The sequence below is a fragment of the Haliotis rubra genome, unplaced genomic scaffold, assembly GCF_003918875.1.
Source record: "Haliotis rubra isolate DU_JTF1 unplaced genomic scaffold, ASM391887v1 Scf717, whole genome shotgun sequence".
Lineage (NCBI taxonomy): Eukaryota > Metazoa > Mollusca > Gastropoda > Lepetellida > Haliotidae > Haliotis > Haliotis rubra.
In genome coordinates this window covers 315,964-333,518 of record NW_025767432.1, presented here as the reverse complement: position 1 = coordinate 333,518, position 17,555 = coordinate 315,964, and the positions used below count along the sequence as shown (strand labels likewise).

The 17,555-nt window shown below is 40.6% G+C and overlaps 1 protein-coding gene across 1 annotated transcript in view; it reads right to left on the bottom strand.

The window, feature by feature from the left end:
* The window catches only part of LOC124259308 (zinc finger protein 423-like), a 67,402-nt gene that overhangs the window by 20,786 nt on the left and 29,061 nt on the right, over positions 1-17,555 (bottom strand). Inside the window, 2 exon segments of the mRNA XM_046693416.1 lie at positions 2,969-3,108; positions 6,474-6,733. Coding sequence (XP_046549372.1) covers positions 2,969-3,108; positions 6,474-6,733 — 400 coding nt within the window.

The window sequence follows — 17,555 nt, the reverse complement described above, 5'->3', positions numbered from 1 at the left end:
AGTCAGCGATCCTGACAACCTGATCCCATTAGTCGCCTCTTACGACAAGCATGGGTTACTGAAAATCAATTTGGATCATCACGGGTTCATCATGCATGAAAAAATTGTTGACTTATTTACAGCTGTTACCAGTTATGTCAGCCTTTTTTCCATCTTTTATATAGTTTTATTTGATATGGATAATGTGAATGTCAAAACCACTGCCTTTATCATAAGTTTATCAAAATGTGGAAATCCCAACCTAGTTATTGGCTAAAAATAGACTTTTGAGAATTAGCATCAGAAGAATCTGTCTCTGATTGTCACAAATTTGGTGCAACACATCCACAGCCAAAAACCAGTCTCAATAAGAAAGACTTCTTTAAAAAAATGTGTGTAAGTAAATTAATTCTCAAATATAATTACTAAAAAATACATAATGGTGATAGGAAATAAATACAAATCTGACTTAGCTGTGAGTGAGTAGGTACAATGCTGGACAAGTAATAACATCAATGAGGACATGAAGAAATCCACGAGATGTGACCACGGAACACTTAAACCAATAGATTGCCTCATCGCCTTAAAGCCATGAAACCACAAACTAATCATTCCTGTAAATAAGTAATAACACACTAATAACAAACTCACAGCTTATGAGGACTTGGGGCAGTTCAAAAGCTTTCTATGTTGTCAAAATGATCTATATATGGTGTAATATTTCAACACCAACACCATATATCTACACCTTCACGTAAAAGACATTAGATAATTACTCAAGTTGATTCAAGCAAGTGAAACTTTGTAATTTGATCTTGCACAGAATACACATTTATCAGATGGCATAGAAGGAGGTTGATCTCCACATGGTGCTCAACCAATCATCAACAAGAAGGATATAACTTCTGTATCTCCCATTCAGCATCTTGAAATATTACCCACATGTTCCACAGAAGTAAGTCTTAGGTTCTCCAGTGTGTGAAGAGGTGTTTATGAAACCAGTAGAAGTGAGGGTGAGATCTGATGACACAACAGATCCTGGTACAGCATTACATTATAATGAGTCCCATACATCAGTGTAAGGACAATGACTTTGTCAAACCAAGGCTCAAACACAGATCATGTTTCTGTGGCTGGAGACTGACATGATGGAATTCTGCTTCTTGGAACTCTGCTTCTTGAAAGTTGCTGCTATTACCGGTAAGTGATATCTGAGTCAGGCTTGTTTGATATGCATACCCTGACAACATGGTACATTGCTCATGATGGTGACCACTGGTCCCTCTGGCCAGCAAGGAATAGCTGGAAACTACTGACCAGCAAACAAAAGCAAACAGGCAAGCTCATAACCGCAGTTAACGTCACCTCACTACCCTGTTGTCAACAAGTGTGTGTTTTTCATGGTACTCTTGTCATAGAAATATAGTGAGTGAGTGAGTGAGTGAGTGAGTTGAGTTTTACGCCGCACTCAGCAATTTTCCAGCTATATGGCGGCGGACTGTAAATAATCGAGTCTGGACCAGACAATCCAGTAATCAACAGTATGAGCATCGATCTGCGCAACTGGGAACCGATGACATGTGTCAACCAAGTCAGCGAGCCTGACCACCCGATCCCGTTAGACGCCTTTTACGACAAGCATGGGTTACTGAAGGCCAATATTCTAACACGGATCTTCACAGGTCCATAGAAATATAAGCCGTGCTCGAAAGTAACTGGGGTCCTTGAGTTATGGCAAACAATCAAATCTGGACCAGACAAACCTGTGATTGACATTATGAGTGACGCAACACATCAGACTGATGACAATCATCATCACATCACCATCACCACCACCACCATCATCATCATCATCATCATCATCATCAGCAGCACAACCACCACCACCACCACCATCATCATCATCATCATCATCATCTACACTTCCGCCCACCAACATCACTCACCACAATCATCTGCAACCTCATCATCATCATCATCATCATCATCATCATCATCATCATCATCATCTCATCACACTTCATTCCCACCAACATCACTCCACCACAACCCATCTGCAAACCACTCCCACAACCCATCTGCAACCTCCACAACCTCCACTAACACCCACCTCCACCAACATGTACCACCTGAACCCACCATCATGTTCTTCATCACCATCACCACCACTACGGAATACACTATGGAGGAGATCCGTTCACCAAAGTATTATTCCTCAGTTAAACCATTTGTAACAATTTACTTGATTAACACATCAACAAACCTCAAGTTTACATAGTACATGAACAGTTTCATGTCCTTAAAACCTAATATGTTAATAAACAAAGAAATAAATACCTTCAAAGTACAACAACATGTTAAGGGAAATAACCTTTTGTATAATTGTGAAAAGGCAAACACTTTTAAACCACTTAACAGTCAACACTAAGAAAAGTCCACTTTAAAAAGTAAATTTATTAAATTTTGATTCTGATCAATAAAAGGCTTACATGCAGCAGAATAAACCTAGTCAAGCCATCTATACGCTGAAGTTTGACACTAGACAGAATTGAGGTATTTAGGCACACACATCACCAGCAAGCAGTACTCTAACTCTGAAATCACCAGAAACTATGGAAAAAAACACACCTGTGAAATTAGTATCTAACAGTTTAAGAACAATGTTTTTAACGACCCTAAAACTGCCTTGTGAAAAAACAACAACAACAACCCCATATTTTTAAAAAGTGATTTAGCTCCAAATCTGAAAGCAGTGTAAACAATAGGTTCCAGGGGTATCAAGATGTCCTGCATCACTCTTACAATCTCTGACCTGAATCTAAAATTTTAATTATTATTAAATTACCTATCACACAGACCCCATTTGTAATTTCAAACCAGAAATGCACAGTCGTAGTTCAATATGTCTTCTTTTCATGAGCATGGAAACTCAGAAACTTTGTAAACAACAACATTCTGCAATACAAAACAGAAGTTAATCTTTACTTACCTGGAAAACGCAGCATCACACTGTTGGCACTTGTACTTCTTTATGCCTGTGTGGAGTTTCATGTGGCGATCTCGACTGCGCTTATGGCGGAACAGACGATGGCAGTGGCTGCACTTAAACGGCATCTGGTCTCCATGAACCTAGCAGCAACAATTTCAATTTTAGATCATGTAAATTTCTGTGCTTTCTGTTAACAGGGCTTGATAAGCATATTCTGCTAAATTCCATTTCTCCTTGTTTTTGTAGGAATATTGATTCCAGCTGGCTAATTTGGTTGACAGTTTGCACTAATTAATTCCAATATTGAATTAATTTCACATTCATTGAGATAAAACAACCAGATAAATCAATCTTGTAAAAATGTAAAAAGTATTTGAAAATAATAACTAACACACTACGTAAGGCATATTCTTGAAAATTAAATTACACTGAATTCTTACATAAAATTTCACAAACACTGACATTGTAGTTGACAACCTTACAGCAACATATTCAGTAGACAAATACATTTCACATGAGGTAAGGCTGCGAAATGGGTCTCTGTTGATACAAACATGAAGAAAAAAACTGACACAAGCTTTAAGGATTTGAATTCTTATTGCTCGTCCTTCAGGATTTCTTACTCCCAGTAAACATCAGTTTGCATAAACTGTACAATACAGTTTTCCAGCTATCAGTAACATCTGAGAGTGCCAGGAAGAGATCTCCCAGTAGGATGGCCAACCTCAGCTTTGAGTGAACTGGAGTTGCATAAACACACAACTCAGATGCAGAGTTCAAAATTAAGGGGATGCTTGGGGTCTTTCTAGTTTGCTCCCGTAGCATCTGAATCTGTAGCCCTTCAATCTTCAACTATATCATTGAGGCAACACCTTGACTTATGTACCACTGAATCTGCAGCCCTTTGATCTTCAACCATATAACTGAGGCAACACCTTGACTATTGTACCACTGAATCTGCAGCCCTTGGATCTTCTACCATATCATTGGGGCAACACCTTGACTTACGTACCACTGAATCTACAGCCCTTCGATCTTCAACCATATCATTGAGGCAACACCTTGACTTATGTACCACTGAATCTACAGCCCTTCGATCTTCAACCATATCATTGAGGCAACACACCTGTACCACTGAATCTACAGCCCTTCTGATCTTCAGCCATATCATTGGGGCAACACCTTGACTTATCTGCAGCCCTTCGATCTTCAACCATATCATTGAGGAAACACCTTGACTTATGTACCACTGAATCTACAGCCCTTCGATCTTCTACCATATCATTGGGGCAACACCTTGACTTATGTACCACTGAATCTACAGCCCTTCGATCTTCAACCATATCATTTGAGGCAACACCTTGACTTATGTACCACTGAATCTACAGCCCTTCGATCTTCAACCATATCATTGAGGCAACACCTTGACTTATGTACCACTGAATCTACAGCCCTTCGATCTTCAACCATATCATTGAGGCAACACCTTGACTTATGTACCACTGAATCTGCAGCCCTTCGATCTTCAACCATATCATTGAGGCAACACCTTGACTTATGTACCACTGAATCTGCAGCCCTTCAATCTTCAACCATATCATTGAGGCAACACCTTGACTTACGTACTACAGGCATAAAGAAGTACAGTTTGGCATCAAAGATGTACACTCAATCAGTGACTAGAGATAGAAAATTGTGCAGCAAACAAACTCAAAGGGACCACTTGTTATAACCATAGTTTGTTGCTTGTTGTTTGTTGTGACTCAGACCAAACTTTGGTAGTCCTAGCATGTTTGGCCAAACAATTAAAAAACCCTTTCCTTTGTGTTTGATTAAGTTATTTTTGCTGTTCACCAGTGCAGTCAGCAATATTCCCACTACATGTTGGCCACCTGTAAATATTTGGGTATGTACCAAACAATCCGGTGATGACATTGTGAGCTATAATGGAAGCTACTTGGGGCAATGACATGAACCAAGTCACCTGGCCTGACCACCTGATCCATATGGTGCTACTTTCTATGACCAGCATAGGATGCTTAGGACCTATTAATTCTAAAATTCCAAAGGGTTAATTAAACTTTGTGAATTATATCTCATTACAAAACAAATTTAGAACAATTTAATAACAGCTAGAACAGCTTACAGTATAACAACAGGAAATTAAGTTCTGTAAGTCTTCATTGGAAATCACACATAGCCCATTAAAGTGAGGTTGGCACAAACACTGTCTTAACACTTGATTCACATTCAAGCCCGTGAAAATCCGGGTTAGAATAGTTCAGCAACCCATGCTTGTCGTAAGAGCCGATTAACGGGGTCAGTTCGTCAAGCCTGCTGACTTGGTTGACAAATATCAAAGTATCCCATTAGAGTAAATCGATGCTCATGCTGTCGATCACTGGATTGTCTGGTCCAGACTTGCTTGTTTACATACCGCTGCCATATAGCTGGAATATTGCTGAGTGTGGCGTTACACAACAAAGTGTATACAAAAACAAGTGACATACTAACTATGGACATGGCACTCACAGTAGGGACATAATTGATGCCAGACATCATTATCAAACTGTGAGTAATGTATGATCTTTATCTGTATGGTTATTTACAGAAGGCTGTCATTTAGCCGGAATATTGCTGACTGTGACATGCAACAAACATCATTTCAACAACTCAAAAGTCCATGTATCAATTTCACAGAAAGTGCAAGTTACACCAAACGAAGGGGCAGTGGGGTAGCCTCATGGGTAAAGTTCTGCCTCGTCATGCCAAAGGCCCAGGTTCTATCGTCCACATTAGTACAAAGTGTGAAGTGCATTTTGGGTGTCCCTTGCCTTGACAGAGCTGAAATATTGTTAAAAAACAGCCGTGCCATTTTAACTATTGATAAAGGTGGCCTGAATCTGTGCTGGCGGACTCACCACAACACCTTGACCTGGTCATCTCACCAAACGTCAGTTCTAGTGTCTGTATACTTGTACACATATGTGACTAAATCTACATAGGGCCAGACCAATTTTATTTCTTGTTTTAAGGGTCCGCCAGTCGTATTTTTTCAAGAATAACAAAAAACTAAAAATCAATTTGCCCTGCTCAAAAAATAAAATCCTAATGTTCTTATTGGCCAAAATAATAAACTTACAAGAAACTTTTTTTAGATTGTTTTTTGCCCCATATAAGACTTCACAAATTGCCAAAAGTAAAATACTTTTAGTATTTAAAAGGTGTATAACTTTGACTGGTGATTTTTGTTCCCTCCTGCCTTTAGGTTTTCTGAGGACAAAAACCTCTAAAACAAGAAATAGAATTGGTCTGGCCTAATGTCAAATTGTTTTTGACATGGGGATGTATTTGCAACCCTGCACACCCTTCACCCTAGTGACCTGTGTATGTATAATCATATCTAAATAGTATAAGCATTTTTTTGCTCAAACAAACTGCTCAGGCTTACAATGTTCAAGGAGCATCTTAAAAAACACTTGCAATATAAGTTTCTGAAACTTACAATTTCATGTATTTTGAGGTAAGCCATTCGAGGGAAGGCCTTGTCACAGAAATGGCAGCCATAGGGAAAAGCCTTGTTGATAGTGTTGGAGAACGGCAGGTGATCGGGAGTGAGGGAATCCGACACGGGTGAGCGGGAGTCACTTCCTGTTGGCGGGCTCTTGCTGCACTCCAGAGATGATGACGTGGATGATGGTGTATCTGATCGGGCAAGGTTAGAAGAATCGTTCAGGGTCCACGGGATTGCAATACACGTCCCATCTGAAATAAGAAAGCGAAGAACTGAGGGGCAGTTCATTTTGAGTTCACATATCTTCATTGTTAGCAGATGACTTCTTTATGAATCACAATAAAAGGTTTCTGAAATTTTTAAGGGTTGATACAGTGAATGAAATAAGCCAAAAACCCTGCCAGACATCAGGGCTGGTAACTTCAAAATGTTACCAGCCCAAAATGGATTTAACCAGACCAGACAATCCAAAGAAAATTACTCAGATGTATGGAACATGTTTTCTAAACATTTTTACCAGACCATCGGGCTGGCTAGCTGTAAATGTAGATCGTCAGTCAGAAATTGGTCGGACGGGCCTTATTTCATACACTGATTGATATCAACATTCTGGTTTCATGCATGGTGAGCAATATTCCACTTATTTCATGGCTGCTTGGAACATAATCTTATCCGTATTCTGTACCAGTGGTTGATACCATGAGCAACAATCAACTTAAGATGACATTTATAACTTCTTCTGGAGTTGTACTGCCTAATCAATTAGTTATGTCCAGAACAAATACTCAGACAACATGCTAAGAATCCCCATAAAATGCATAAATAAACACCATGTACTAGCTGATTTTTACAGCTATTGTGCATTAAAACAACAGTTAATGGGTAAGTGAGTTTGGTTTTACGCTGCTTTAAGTAATATTCCAGCAATATCAATATTTACCAGAAATGGGCTTCACACATTGTACCAATGTGGAGAATTGAACCCATTTTTCGGCGTGACGAGCGAACGCTTTAACCACAAGGCTACCCCACCGCCCCAAACAATACTTAAACCAACAGAGCTAATAACCCCCTCCATTCCACGTCTGAACTACAGTTCTTTCACTTTCAGAAACCATCTTTCTTTATAAAAATCAAACTGAGCATACAAGAGTAGAAAAATATAGATGGAATACTTCCCAAAAAACACAAATGAAACCGCATGCAACAAATGGCTTAAATCAAGTATTAAAGGTATCAATATCTTCCCATTCCAGATCCGTTTCTGGCAGCATTTACATGCAGAGAGCTGGTTCATAAGTGAACTGCATAAATCTTTCACAAAGATGGCACAAAAAATTTAGCCTAATCTAATTCCACCTTGCAAAAAAATTAACCAATGCAGCAAACTATTTCCAAATCGGAAAAACGTTTCCTTCTTCTAAAATCTGCTTTCATACATGCTTCAATTATTTGCATAAAAGCGTCAAACATAATTTGTTATCGTTCTTGCTCATTTGAGGGTAGAAGGACAAGGAGACAGTAAAGGCCCTAATCAAAGAAGCAAGGCTGCACCAAGGGTCAAGTCCACTGAGTGGTTCCTCTCAAACCCAGCACAACATATCAAATGAAATCAGTATATTGCCAATCCCCAAGATATTTTTCACTGTTTCCCATTAATATTTATTTGGCTTTATTTATCAAAGATGTCCTCCGGTAATAAAAGCTGATTCCCTGGATGGCTTGGCCATCTCTTACAAAATATGCTGGTATCCGTTGAGAGTTAAGTTTTCTGATTGACTAAGGTCTGCTTGTAGAGGAGTTAATTAGAGCCATGCCCACAGGGGGCGCTGGTAAAGAACAGCACGCCATATTATGAAACTCTATCATCCCAAGGGAGATTATAAACCAGAGAGCTACATTTTCACGAGTTAATTCTAACGACAGTTTGCGTCCTCTCCCTAAAGTCTCTCATCTCTCGATGTCTTGCATATTATGACAAATGAAAACTATCTTAGGTTTCTTCTTGTTAAAAAATACAATGAACCCCCTGAGGGCTCATTATTCAGGCAAGACCTCCGAATAGTTTTGTATATCCATTACAGGGCTGTCAATATATTCAGGTGTTCTCCCTGGGAACCAAGCAACACAGTTACTGCGGGCAAGCTGCATCTTGCAGAGGCTGAGTGAAATGCGGGGGTTCTACACAAAGTACGCAAACTTGGAAAACTTTCTTCATGATGATTGGAATATTCTGACAAACCACATTGGGTTTGGAGTTGATGGTGGTACATAATTAACTTTTCGTTTGGTTGGGATTATTCGTTTACACGGATATCCTCAATAAGAGGAAATTTATGCTTTTTTTATATTGTAATTCATTGTGTCCATTTCTTACTTATAACTATGAATGATGGAAATGTGTATTATTTATATTAAATCAATTTACATTCAATTGTTTTCATACCGAAAAAGGTTTAATGTGTGTTTTTTGTCTTGCAAGATCTGTGTCTTCGTACCTGAAACCGACAGCCATTGGAATGTCAATTCAGATATGGAGAACTAGGCGGACATTGTAATTCCCACATGCATTTAAAGTTCCATGCAGCTGAGATTCAACGTGTGTACATGTCAGCAGAAAAGCCATGCAGGATGCATACAGCGAAGGCGACCGGTTCAGAACCTCCATGTTGAGAGTTATGTGAGGTTGTGTGCAGACATTTTCTGTGATAATTGAACCTTCGGAGACTGGAGAGCTCCCTGGGGCCACCATTATAAGCAGGATGCATCGTAGCCCACGCCCCTGGATACCAAACTGGGGACCTGATGTAATTATTGCCACAGCCACATAGCACTTACCACCTGCCAAGACCCAAATGAGTGATCTCCCTTGGGTGTCTGCTGCTGACTATGTAATCATTCTCTACCAGGTGGAGCCCCCATCGGGATCAGCCAATGGCAAGCTAGACCTCAGTAGGGCCCCTTACCATCGAGGCAACTCCCCAGTCTAATCTATCACCATAATACAGTCCATTTCATGGCTCTTTTCAGAGGCATTTTATCTGCCCATGGAGACCAGGAGGTTTCAAACTGGAGAAAAGTAAACCCCAGCTGCTAAAATTATTTCCGGATCTGCACGAGCTTTATTTCAGGGAGGAGGGAGCCTCCAGTAAACTGAGCGAGACAGTGCCCCCTTGGGGATGGCCATGACACTCGTCAATAAACTTGTAGTTTTTACCCCAAAATGGGATCAAACGAAACCCAATGGCATAACATAAAGTACCTTGTCTCTTCATGCTGAAACTGAACGAACGGATTTCTTCAGGCAGATTATTGAACATACCGGCAACATAACATCTGCTTGAGAATTACCAACACGTAATATGGAAATTGTAGAATTTGTATTTTTTATTCATTCCTACAACAAGAGGTAGGATTTGTATCATACGTTTGTTGACAAGTTTGATATTTTTCATTCCCCAAAGCCTGCTGCTGACCTCTGTACATGATGTTTCTCTCATTGACAACTGATGCAGTTTCATGTGTCATGATTACAAGCAAAAGAACACAGATTTAAGTGACTGAAGTACAAAAAGTGTTCCTTGAACACAGAAAACACATGTTGGGCCCTTGTCTGCAGCCATATAACGCTCTGCACTTGTGCGTTCATCACATGTTGGTATGTCAATCTCTTTCCCTGGCACCAGAGGTGTTGCTCTGTTGCCTACAGGAAGACTCCCATCCTCAAGTCTCTATGGACTTTATACAACAATGAGGCAAGGCACTTTGCATCAATATTTCTCCTTGGCAAAGATCTTCAAGCCATATTTGTCTTCTGCAGAAGACTTGTGTCTTACTTTCTTTGCAATGTATAATTTCGAGATAAAAAATCATGACTTATTCAGTAAGTACATATGATGCAATGTTGAAGGCGTCATGTCCAATTAGAAGGAGTTATCTCCCTTTACAATATGGAACCAGTGGATGATTCTCTTGACTGTAAAGTAAACATGTATGGTGAAAAATGCTGAAACAAGTTTAGTAATGTCTCCTGAGATGTGTCCCTACTTACATTGAGGCTTGCAGCCACTGAACACTACACAAAGATACTGCTTAAGAAAACAATTGATTGGAATCTGCAGAATATCATACTTCTTCTGACACCATTGTTACCATCAACGTGGAAGACAAGGCACACACATCATGTTTTGGGTGTCATGGTTACCATCAAATTCCTGGTGCCATTGTAACCGTTCATCTAGTTGCTGATGCTACTGTTACCATCCATAAAGATGGTGACGCTATTGTTACCATCCGATATCTTGCTGGTGACATTGTTATCCTCAAGGTGTTAACACACCCACCATGCAGCTATTGCCATTGTTACCATCAATCAAGTTGCTGGTGCCATTGTTACCTTCCATCATCTTGCTGGTGCCATTGTTACCATCCATCATCTTGCTGGTGCCATTGTTACTATCAATCAAGTCGCTGGTGTCATTGTTACCATCCATCATCTTGCTGGTGCCATTGTTACCAACATCATCTTGCTGGTGCCATTGGTATCATCCATCATCTTGCTGGTGACATTGTTATCCTCAAGGTGTTAACACACCCACCATGCACCTATTGCCATTGTTACCAACATCATCTTGCTGGTGCTATTGTTACCATCCATCAAGTTGCTGGTGCCATTGTTACCATCCATCATCTTGCTGGTGCCATTGTCACCATCCATCATCTTGCTGGTGCCATTGGTATCATCCATCATCTTGCTGGTGCTATTATTACCATCCATCATCTTGCTGGTACCATTGTTACCTTTCATCATTTTGCTGGTGCCATTGTTACCATCCATCATCTTGCTGGTGCCATTGGTATCATCCATCATCTTGCTAGTACCATTGTTACCTTTCATCATTTTGCTGGTGCCATTGTTACCATCCATCATCTTGTTGGTGCCATTGGTATCATCCATCATCTTGCTGGTGCTATTTTTACCATCCATCATCTTGCTGGTGCCATTGTTACCATCCATCATCTTGCTGGTGCCATTGGTATCATCCATCATCTTGCTGGTGCTATTTTTACCATCCATCATCTTGCTGGTGCCATTATTACCTTCAATTATCTTGCTGGTGCCAATGTCACCATCTACCATCTTGCTGGTGCCATTATTACCTTTCATCATCTTGCTGGTACCATTATTATCTTTCATCATCTTGCTGGTGCCATTGTTACCACCAAGGTGACACATACATCGACCACATTGCTAGTGGAAGTGTTCACCTGAAAGTTGGAGACACAACACATGCACCATGTTGCCGTGCCAATTTTTGCACCCATCATTTTGCTGTTGTCATTGCTACCCTGAAAATCATAGACACCACCGACCATTATGTTTCTGATGCCACTGGTGCCCTCCAGCATGTGTCTCATGTCACTGTGTCCATTGATCGTACATACTATGCATGGACCGCCTCCGTGGTGTAGTGGTTAGAGCATCCGCCCGGAGAGCGGAAGGTTGCGTCATACCAAAAGACGTTAAAATATGGTACTTGTTGGTCCCTGCCTGGCGCCCGGCATTAATGGGTACAACAAGGACTGGTCGGCTCGACGTCAGTATAATGTGTCTGAGTGGGGTATTCATGCTTTACTGCGGCATGGTATCTCAGTGGGCTAGCACTGTAAAACCAGCTTCAGTCTCGGCTAGTACAAGCAGCCGCACATACACATACACACGCATGCACATCATCATATGAGCGAAATATTCTCAAGCACAACTTAAACCCAATTTCACCTCACCTCACCTACTATGCTCCTGAAGGGATACCACTGTCCTTTCAGCGAGAATTCATTACACTGCCAATAAGGCACGATGACCCTCATCTAAGTCGGCTCTTACAAGAAAAGTAAGTGGCACTTACATGCTGATAAATGCTGATAAATGAACTCAATGCAAACATTGCTTAATTGCAAGGCTCACTCATGCAAAGTTTCACTGAATACATGTACAATCTTGCAGTTTCAGATAAATGAACGGTGTTTGATAGACAGACGGACCCATATGTTATGACTTCAAGATATTTGTACCCTTTGTGGGGTCGTATGGTGCAGAACTGCATTCCATGGGCATGGCAGAAACTTATGATCATCTGCTGAAATCCAGGGGGACGTTTCACAAAGCAATCATAGTGTTAGGCCTGTCATACTGACTGACTGAGTTTAGTTTTACGCCGCTTTTAGCAATATTCCAGCAATATCACGGCGGGGGACACCAGAAATGGGCTTTAACACATTGTGCCCATGTGGGGAATCGAACCCGGTCTTCGGCGTGACTTAGGCCTGTCATAAGTCTATGTTAAAGTATGGGAGTTCTGATCATCTTAGCGCTATGATCGCTTTGTGAAACGGGGCCCTGGTTTGCCCCAATTACGTTTCTTGGTTCGTCAGCACCCATGCTTAATAGTGAGTGAGTGAGTAGGGTTTAACGCCACTTTTAGCAATATTCCAGCAATATCACGGTGGGGGACACCAGAACCACACTTAACGGCTTCACCAACATGGTAAATGTTTTGAGACCGCCATCACTTTGGGCTTTCTTCCCACATTAAACTGACAAAATGGCTTTAATCCCACCTCACTCACTCACTGTGCCCTTAGTCTTGAGACACCCCATACTCCCATCATTACACAGGCTTACAGACACAGCCCTAGAGCCACAAAGATGCAGCTAAACCTAATATCTACTGTCCACAATAGTGACAACATGCACGGACATCCATCCATAGCATGGAAGTCCACCAGCCCAAGGAATACTCTATATGTTGCACAACCCCTCATGAAAAATACATTATAAGTTTTCAGAGAAGAAGAAAAAATAAAATTACTGTCTGGGATAAATGTGACCATCTGGGAATTCAGGAAAATATAACAATTTGCTTCAAACTGTATTATTCCACCAGATGACATATCAGTTACCGGCTAAGCACATACATTGGCTATGTTGATGAGGAAATTTAAGGAAACACATTTTGAGAACAATAGTCAGTTAAGATGGAGATGCAAATTAAAGTTATCTTTTCCACATTTTGCTGCAGATGCAGATATCTATAACACCAACGCTGAATATCCCCGCTTCCATATCACCCATTCATCATCACCCTCTCTCCACAATTACATCCCCGATGAAACAACGGACCACCAAAACTGATAATAGCTGTAATTTAATTTTGGTTTTTAACTAAACCTCATTTAGGTGACAACAGGCTGAATTAATCCGGCGTGGGCCACAAAGTACAAACAATTGATGCAAGTTGTTTGTACAAATATGCTAATGGTTCCCTGAACACACCTCCTCTCCCTGTCAACAATGGCCCACACGGATGCACATCACAAAATCTGTTAATTAGCCTCACGTCCCAGTGCAGCCTTCCAAAAACAGACCTTAAACCAAGAGCCATTCTTGTTTGACAAAAGTTGGAATAAGTCCATAGGGGATGATCCTAACTTATTAATAGGTACTTTAATTATTGATCGGTGGCAATGAGGAGGCTTTAAAACGAGGCATTTATCATTTCATTTGAAGATCAATAAATTATCTTGATTGGCAACCAGGGAACCAAAGATAACAAATTCCCAGTTTCTTTCAATGGCATTTACTCTTTCCACTGGCTTGAGACTAGGTACCGTGGGACGTTAGCATAATTGCATGTGACACAGCCGACTGCTTCAAAATATGTATAGGGCCATGATGGGATTGGAGTCCTCTGTTACACACTGGTGTTTTGAATTGGACTTAGTGCATTTAAGCTGTAAAACTTAATAGACATATATAGTAATAACAAGCGCTAACATCGCATAACACCTGATTATAATCTGAGCATCATTTCCAACTAGAACCAGAAACCATTCTTCTTTTATCTTCATGAAACTGAATGAATGCTGTTGGTATTTGTGATTTTTCCTGTGACATTCAAACTCCACGAAGATATCTCAGCACTGTGACTACTCCATGTCAAGGGAAAGTCAGGGAACCTTAAGACTGCTTTGAGGAAATCGGTACAGGATTATATGGGCTACAGCAGAATCACACATTCCCCAGGGTGCCAGTTCCACAAAGACATCTTTGCGCCAAGACTGTTGAAAGCCTATGGGAGTTTTGTTCATCTTCAAAGCTCTGGAAAGACACCATATCATAGCAAGGGATCTCAAAAGGCAGCTCTATGCAATGTATCTTGTTTGGAATTGAACCCAGGTTTTTGGCGAGATAGGCAAATGTCGCAATGTTTTCTCAACACAGGCAATTCAAGACAAAAAGTTTGTTGGTTAATATTGCTCTCAGAATGTTCCAAGCAAATGATGATGGCTTTAGAAACTGAATCTGGACAAGAGAGGGAGTGAGTGAGAATGGTTTTACACAACCTTTAGCAATATCACAACAACTGACGCTTGAACTAGGCTTGATTCATTCCACCCATGTGGGGAATAGAACCCAGGTCTTCAGTGTGATGAGTGGATGCTTTAACCACTAGGCTACCCCACCGCTCCTTTGACCAGTGAAACCAATGAGTGATCCACACACAAGAAAACGGTGATATATTACAATCATAGGGCATATTACAATTTTGTTTAGTTATATTGTAGCTGTTTCAGAAGGTTTCTTGAGCTTTACAGCACGTGTTCCAAACTGATAACTTCCATTCTGGATTAAATGTTTTTAAGACAAAGCTCTTGATTCAGAATTTGACAACTGGCCAAACAAACGTTCTAGAATGTATTACAGGTGGCTTAGATTGTATGGCACCATAGGTTATGCAAAGGAAGGGTGCCATAGTTTTAAAATGTCTAAAGACAACATAAATTGTTTGGTACATATTTCCTCTTGGCATTTGTCAATACCTTACCATCTGCTTTAATATCAGTGATTAGGTATCATTGATTTCGTATCTTGCTAATGAACCAGGGCCCTGGCTGAGTCTGAGTGTCTTACATGTTGCATGCTGGTTTGCACAGTAGGTAATTAGGTGAGGTGAATGGGGTTTAAAGCCATGTTCAAAGTGTGTGTGTGCGTGAGTGTGTGCGCGCGCGTGCATGTGTGTGCATGTCCGTGTATTCAGTCTCAACAAATGTCGTTTCACTGCACCAGTACCATGTCAAGTTTAAAGCAGCCTTCACACGGCAAAGTTACGTTGACATCACATGTTGCCAAACTCCAGTTTGAGAGTGTGAACATTCCAACAACTAGCCACCAATACCAATTTCAGAGCTGTCAAACTGTTGTCGAGAAATAGGATCAGTCTCTATTCTCACCAATTATTTCTAGAAAATTCAAAAGGCTTACAATCACACCATGAACTGACAATCCAAAAACATAACTTTCAAACCACAAACTTAATGAACACCAACTCTTATGTATTGTACAAGTAAACTTGCAAACTGGTAAAGAACAATGCAAGCATGTTTCATAAGAACTTCAGAGATGACCTTGACCTCTTGACAATGTGGCACCAACAGGAGTCATGAAGACACATTCAAGTTTCAAGGCTGCAGAAGAAACAATGCCACACTACATTCTCACATCTTCCCACCAAGCTGCTGCAACACTTTCATTTTCATGTACAATTACCCCAATGTAGATGATGGTTTATCAGAACCCATAAACATTCAGTATCAAAGTTAGATTCAAGATACTACCACAAAGTGTAATTTAATTTCAATCCCACCTGTTGCAGACCCAAACTACCAAGCATCAGTGAACATCAGTTCATGTAATAAATTGGCACGATTTGAAACAGCATGTCGAGTGCTTGAACAACAGGGAAGCTCAAATATGGCATCCTTTCAATATGACGCACGCCCAGACAAACATATGACAGAATTTATTATTGGTCCCATGAGGTCCAAACCCAGACAAGTGGTGAGACAGGGCTGTCCCTGAATACCCCCCGGTCTGCTGATTCAACAGCTACACAGTCAGGAGGTCCACACCTGCATACCATTACAATACAAACTTCAATAGCCAGCCGCTTGGAATGTTTAAATGCCCATTCGGATGATTCTCAAAACACAGACCTTGGGTAATTGCCAATAAGTCCCTAATGTGACTATAATGGCTGATTGTTTAGATACACCTGATGAGAATTCTATGGCCCAAATTGCTACATGACTGATAACAATGAATTCCCACAATGTGCTTCTTTCAGACCGATGCTTCTTGTGGGCAACATTTGTTCTTAAAGATAATGGTAGTGAACTTCTTGTGCTCCAGCTAGCAAACTTTTCCATACAATAATATGCTGCTGATGCTTTTGTTTTCAGACTTGAATTCATACTCCAATGAAAGCATGAATACATGATACATAGGGCTTATTTCTTCTGCATGTGTGTCATACTGATGTCAATAAGAGTGGCACAATTGTTACACTTCCCACGTGGCACCAGTACGAGTGAGTGAGCATCATTTTACGTCCCTTTCAACAACACTCTGGTAATATTCCGAACAGAAATGGGCTTCGCACGTGTGGGGAACAGAACTCAGGCCTTTGTCATGACAAGCTAACACTTTAACTACCATTTCAGATGAGCCACATTTTTTCTTCAGCAACCCATGCCTGTTTTAAGAAAAGACAAACCAGATCGGTTCACTGACTTGGTTGATACATGTCATCATATACCCAGTTTGGAAAATCTTCGCTACTGGTGTCATGGTTTGAAATAGATAAAACAGGGATACTACGACTTAGAGCTGCTCCGGATATCAATCTTAAGAATACCCATACTAGAAAACCCCTTGCATTGTCTACACTGCCCAGTCGCCATAGCTTAAACTTTCTCCGCGATGAATTAAAACTAGAAGACTATCGTACACGATCAAAACTTTCCTTGAAGACCACGAAGGCTTTATGAACAACACTGGATTGTCTGGTCCAGACTGGACTATTAACAGACTGCCATCACATAGCTGGAATCTGTGGAGAGTGGCATTAAACAACAAATCATATCCCATAGACAAAAACAGAAACAAAATTATGGAGATTCTGGGATTTAATCCTACAATCAGCAATGGGGTAGCCCAGTGGTTAAAGCATTTGC